Source organism: Oncorhynchus keta, chromosome 29 (genome assembly GCF_023373465.1).
Source record: "Oncorhynchus keta strain PuntledgeMale-10-30-2019 chromosome 29, Oket_V2, whole genome shotgun sequence".
Taxonomy (NCBI): Eukaryota; Metazoa; Chordata; class Actinopteri; order Salmoniformes; family Salmonidae; genus Oncorhynchus; species Oncorhynchus keta.
In genome coordinates, this window is record NC_068449.1 from 24222525 (window position 1) to 24227759 (window position 5235).

General features: G+C 43.3%; 1 protein-coding gene across 3 annotated transcripts; it reads left to right on the forward strand.

The window, feature by feature from the left end:
• Positions 1-5029, forward strand: LOC118362539 (ankyrin repeat and SOCS box protein 2-like). Of its 3 annotated transcripts, XM_035742940.1 has the most exons (9): positions 1-71; positions 246-471; positions 1756-1925; positions 2129-2284; positions 2414-2659; positions 2853-3024; positions 3110-3704; positions 3811-3964; positions 4286-5029. In XM_035742940.1, the coding sequence occupies exons 1-9, from the start codon at positions 53-55 to the stop codon at positions 4447-4449; spliced, it is 1902 nt and encodes a 633-aa protein (XP_035598833.1). In that variant the 5' UTR covers positions 1-52; the 3' UTR covers positions 4450-5029. The 3 variants fall into 3 exon arrangements, with proteins under 3 accessions (XP_035598833.1, XP_035598834.1, XP_035598836.1); XM_035742941.2 differs by lacking the exons at positions 1-71; positions 246-471 and adding an exon at positions 1181-1420; XM_035742943.2 differs by lacking the exons at positions 1-71; positions 246-471 and adding an exon at positions 1219-1420 and having other exon boundaries at positions 1764-1925.
• Positions 5030-5235: the final 206 nt, after the last annotated feature.

The following is a 5235-nucleotide window of genomic DNA, read 5'->3' on the forward strand; positions in this document are numbered from 1 at the left end:
GCTCTTTTCTCTCACATCAACACAGGAGTGACTGGCCCTGAGTTTACTCCACATGCAGAAAACGTATGACTGTATGTTGATGCTGCTTAAGTTTGATACTGCATATGTTTGTTGTGAGCTCTGTCTCTCCCATCTTATTTTGTGACTGTAGGATTTTAAAGGGAAATTCTCACTTCTATGTTTGATGACTGAGTGGAATATTTAGTTTAATGATGAATTGATTCATGCTGTTAACTACCTTCCAGGCGCCTGTGTTGCAACTCCAGGACCAACAGGCACATCACTGGGCTACGAGGACACCAGGGAAGTGTTACATAACCTAGTTGTTGAGTGCAACATGGTGACCACCAATGGGACCATCCCAGCCAGCCTGTCCAGAACACTATGCCAAAGACAAAATATCGATAACACGGATACCTCTAACTCTCGGACTCACCCCACTGCAATCCACTCATCCTTCAACTCTTTGAGGTGAGCCCAGAAAATGAAGATGTCTTTTTAATCCCTCTGTTCAAAATAATTGAGTGCATTATACTATATCAGATGTGTAACAATCTGCAGGGTCAGGTACATGTTATTTCTCGTTAAATAAAGGTTAAATACCATTTTTTAAATTCACGTAGTTACATCAAAGATAAAGGAAGTAAAATTCTGAACCCCTGTCACTATAATATGGTGGGTTATACAACAGCTGCAGGCATAAAACTCTGAAGGGCATTATGTTGTATTCTAAAGCTGCAGTATTGAAACCTTAGACAATAGTCACTTATGCTCATATTGTTAAGATTTCCATGCTGTCAGCATTTTTTGCACAAAAGCCATATGGTAAAGAAGGTGCCATTTGACTTATTTACCAAATGGGGGTGGGTTTATAATTTTGTTATAATAACCCTTGCATATTAATTTTTTTACATTCTCACGTTATTGACAATTCCAGTAGCATTAAAACAATACTTTTTTAAAATGTATCATAATCTAAAAACACCTGCCAGTTCAGTTAGGAAATGCCATAATAAAAAACTAATGGGGTGGAGAACAGATGCCCAAGGTATCCTGATGCAATTAGCTTTTTATCTTTGAGCGACTGATTCTGGAGTGCCTTGACATATATGGTATAGTAGCCACCACCCCCAACACACACATGTCAATGCAGTCCTAAAATAATCTCTGAAAGCACAGCTGAGCCCTGGCTTTCCTCCCCCCGCTGTTGTCATTGGTTCGACCGCTGCTCTGCCCCGTGTGTTCTCTACAACGCGTGTGGATCCGCTAAAATAATGACGAGATTTAGTTATTCTGAGTATCTATCGCAATTTTGTTATGGTGGGAACAAGGGCAACACATCTTTAAGCAAATTATCGAGCGATGAGAAACGATGCGTCGAGCGGCGACGGCAGAACGACATTACGTCAGAGTCAGCGGAGTGAGTATTTTGCTACTTGTGAAGCGCTGGGCAATCGGCCTATCAGTGATTTTATTTTAGTTGCCAGTGGTTAGATATATGGTTAGATGTAATGGCCATAATGTGTCCTTGTAAATTAAAATATGTTATCATTGATGATATGAGACCGACATTTTTCCTCGTTGTCTTTTTTATACACTGAAACAGACTTCACAAATGTATTCCACGGGGATTCTACTCATTATTTAAAAACACTAAAAACGATTTTTATGAGAGAACTTGGTATCATAAACCTGCATCTATTAACCTAGATTCTGCATTGTCTCTTCAAATAATATGCCTTCCCTCTGTTGTAGGGATGTAGAGCCAATAGTGTTTGCCATCCAGAGAGGAGATGCTCAAACTGTGAATGAGCTGTCAGTGGCTGCACCACTCAGCCTGATGAAAGAGAACAAAGACGGATGGATACCTTTGCATGAGGCTGCATATTATGGCCAAGCTGAATGCATTAAGGCACTGATGAAAGGTACATGTTGAAAGCATCATTTTTACAGTCTATCAATGTAAAGCCTTGCCTTTATTGTTGTGGTTGAATTAAATAGACGGGAGGATCATGAAATGGTGAAAAGAAGACAACATACTTTATATATTATCAAAGTTGTAAATTATGTTTAAGCATTGTGTGTTTACATTTGTGCATTGTAGCCTATGCATATATTTCTCCTCCAGCCCAACCAGGGTTGGTTGACAAGCGCACCCTCCAGGAACAGACTGCTCTGCTCCTGTCAGTTTGCGGTCAGCACTTGTCCTGTGTGCAGTGCCTTCTACAGGCAGGGGCAGACCCCGACATCAGCTGCAAGAACAAAGAGACCCCCCTATACAAAGGTACATCTCTCCACATAGGCTATAGCCTGAGAGTGGAAGATAATGATACCTCTGTTTTTAAATAGATGGCCTATTCTAAAGCATGGTATCTTCTGCCAGGCTAACCTAATGTCATCTGATGCCTTCCAGCATGTGAGCGGGAGAACGTGGAAATAGTGAGCCTCATCCTGTCATTCGGGGCCACAGTGAACCAGAGGTGTAACCGGGGCTGGACAGCACTCCATGAGGCAGTGTGCAGGGACAACATGGAGATCTGTGAGATGCTGGTTAGGGCAGGAGCCACCATTAACCCTCCTAATACCTACAGCATCACACCACTAATAGTAGCAGTCCAGCAAGGACGTGTAGATGCCCTACGGTACCTCATTAGGAAAGGTAGGGTTCCCTGTATGTAGTTCTGTAATGTCTGACATGACATGTATGGCCACATAATGCATCCATGCTATATGGCTGTTAATTATCACCGTATTGAGACAGACAATGGCCTCTTAAAGTGATTAAGTGATGTGTTCTTATAACAGTCGGTCAGTTCTTTGCGATGTCTCTGACGTTGTGTTCTTTTCCCCAGGTGCTGACATTAACATGCAGACATGTGACGGTGCTACAGCCCTGTATGAGGCCAGTAAAGATGGCCACAGGGAGATAGTGGAGCTGCTACTATCTCACAACACAGACGCCAACAAACCCACCAAGACAGGACTCCTACCTCTACACATTGCTGCTCAGTATGGACACCATGAGTAAGTTAGAATGCACTATATGGCTCTTGTCATGTCTGTATTTTGTATTACTCTTATGTACAGTACTAATGTCCACTTGTTCCAGGATTGTGTCCCTGCTTGTCCCGGTCACCAGTCGGGCCAGAGTTCGCCACAGTGGAATCAGCCCCCTCCACCTGGCTGCAGAGCACAACAGGGACATGGTCACAGCCATACTGCTCAAGACAGGAGCCGACGTCAATGCCACACTATCCCACAATCGCTCCATGCGGTATTCGGATCACCGCACCACACCACTTTACTTTGCCATTGCCAATGGGAGCAGTAAGACAGTAGAAATGTTACTGAAAGCTGGTGCTAATCTGAGCCTGGATCCAGTCAACCCTCTACTAGCAGCTGTAAGACACGGTTGTGCCAGGATTGTCTCTTTACTGCTGGAGCATGGGGCCGATATTAACACAAGTATCCCAGCCTGTCCTACCACCTTCCCTGGTGCTATTGTACTCTGCCTGAATAACCTACCTCTTCTCAAGTGCCTTTTGGATAAGGGCTGTGATGCCCAGGCCTGCTTCAGATGTGCTTATGGTTGCGGCCCACATCCAGCACAGGACAGCATGAGCAGCATAGGTGTTGACATCAGCAAATGCACCAATGACATGTCTCTTCTAACTTGCACAGAACCTGCTGTCAGCAAAGTACAGGTAAGGCAAAGTAGGCTCCTATTGCCGTGATCACAATTTGCCGTGATTTTTCAAGAAGGCATGATGCTCATTATCTTTTCTTTCTGTTCATCCTAATATCCCTTAGTTTTGTGAGTTGATCTCACCGCCATCCATGTGTAACTGGGAAGGGCCCGTCATAGACCTGCTGCTGGACTATGTTGGTAATGTTCAACTGTGTGCCAGACTCACCGAGGTCCTGGGCGGCCGGCGAGAATGGCCCAGCATCAAGGCCAAGTCATGTGAGTACATCTAGACATATATACACACACACACACACACACACACACACACACACACACACACACACACACACACACACACACACACACACACACACACACACACACACACACACACACACACACACACACACACACACACACACAACACACACATACACACATACACACACACACACACACACACACACACACACACACACACACACACACACACACACACACACACACACACACACACACACACACACACACACACACACACACACACACTCAAACAGGAGGGACAATCTAACACAATTTCCCATGCTGTTTCCTCAGTGTCATCCCGTCCACTGATGCACCTATGTAGGTTAAGGATCCGTGAGCAGGTGGGTGTGTCCAGACTCAGGTCTTTGGACAGACTACCCCTCCCAGACAGACTGCTGCAGTACCTCAGCTTGCCCAGACACAGCTTTGATGACTTCTGCCCTGATGGCAGATAAGGCTTATCAGTGTCCTGTGTTGTGCCTTATAGTATATTACCTGTTTACAGGAGTTTGGGCTGTATTTATGGGTTAGTAATTATTACTTGATAGGGTCAAATGTGTGTAATGGCAAACTATGTGTGTGTGTGTTGTTTGCACATAGCATGTGTGTATGGAAGTGAGCTGCAGTTCTGAGTGGATGGGTTGACAAATGACAACAGATAGCCTAAAGCCACAGCAGTTGATAATCTCTGAAGAAGTGCAACGAAACTGAGCTTAAATGAAACTCAAGGTAAGCTTTTAAAATACCTGTGTCATTTAGATGTTTAGGCCCAGGCAAACAAATGCAGACAATCAGTTTGATGGTTTATGGAATGTACTTGTATATTCAGCACTAATTTTGTAATATGCTTTTAAAGTGTGCTTGTGCAATGAGTGTAGGCCTATATAATAGTCCAGTTGTTGTTGTAATGTACTGTAAATGTCAGTGCCAAAATGTATGATCCTGTATGATTGTATGATTGGAAAAGGTGCTGGAACCAAAGAAAAAAATCGAAACATCTGCATTTTATTTTAAAAAATAAATGTAAATTCTCCATTTAACAAGTATTATTTACAAACAGAAAATATCCAGAAATTCTGGGGGGGGGGCGTCACTGTCAGTCTGTTTACCTTTTGTGGAAAAATATCAGTGAACTACAACAAGTCATTTTGATCAATTAGTTTTTAAATCAGTGTATTTTAGAAATATATAGCCTACACAAACACCATGAAGTAATCAACACACAAGCAGACCTTTCCTTC

Coding starts and splice junctions, on each gene's coding strand:
- LOC118362539 (XM_035742940.1), top strand. Junction 2,660..2,852: donor ACGGTACCTCATTAGGAAAG/GTAGGGTTCCCT, acceptor TCTTTTCCCCAG/GTGCTGACATTAACATGCAG. Junction 3,705..3,810: donor CTGCTGTCAGCAAAGTACAG/GTAAGGCAAAGT, acceptor AATATCCCTTAG/TTTTGTGAGTTGATCTCACC.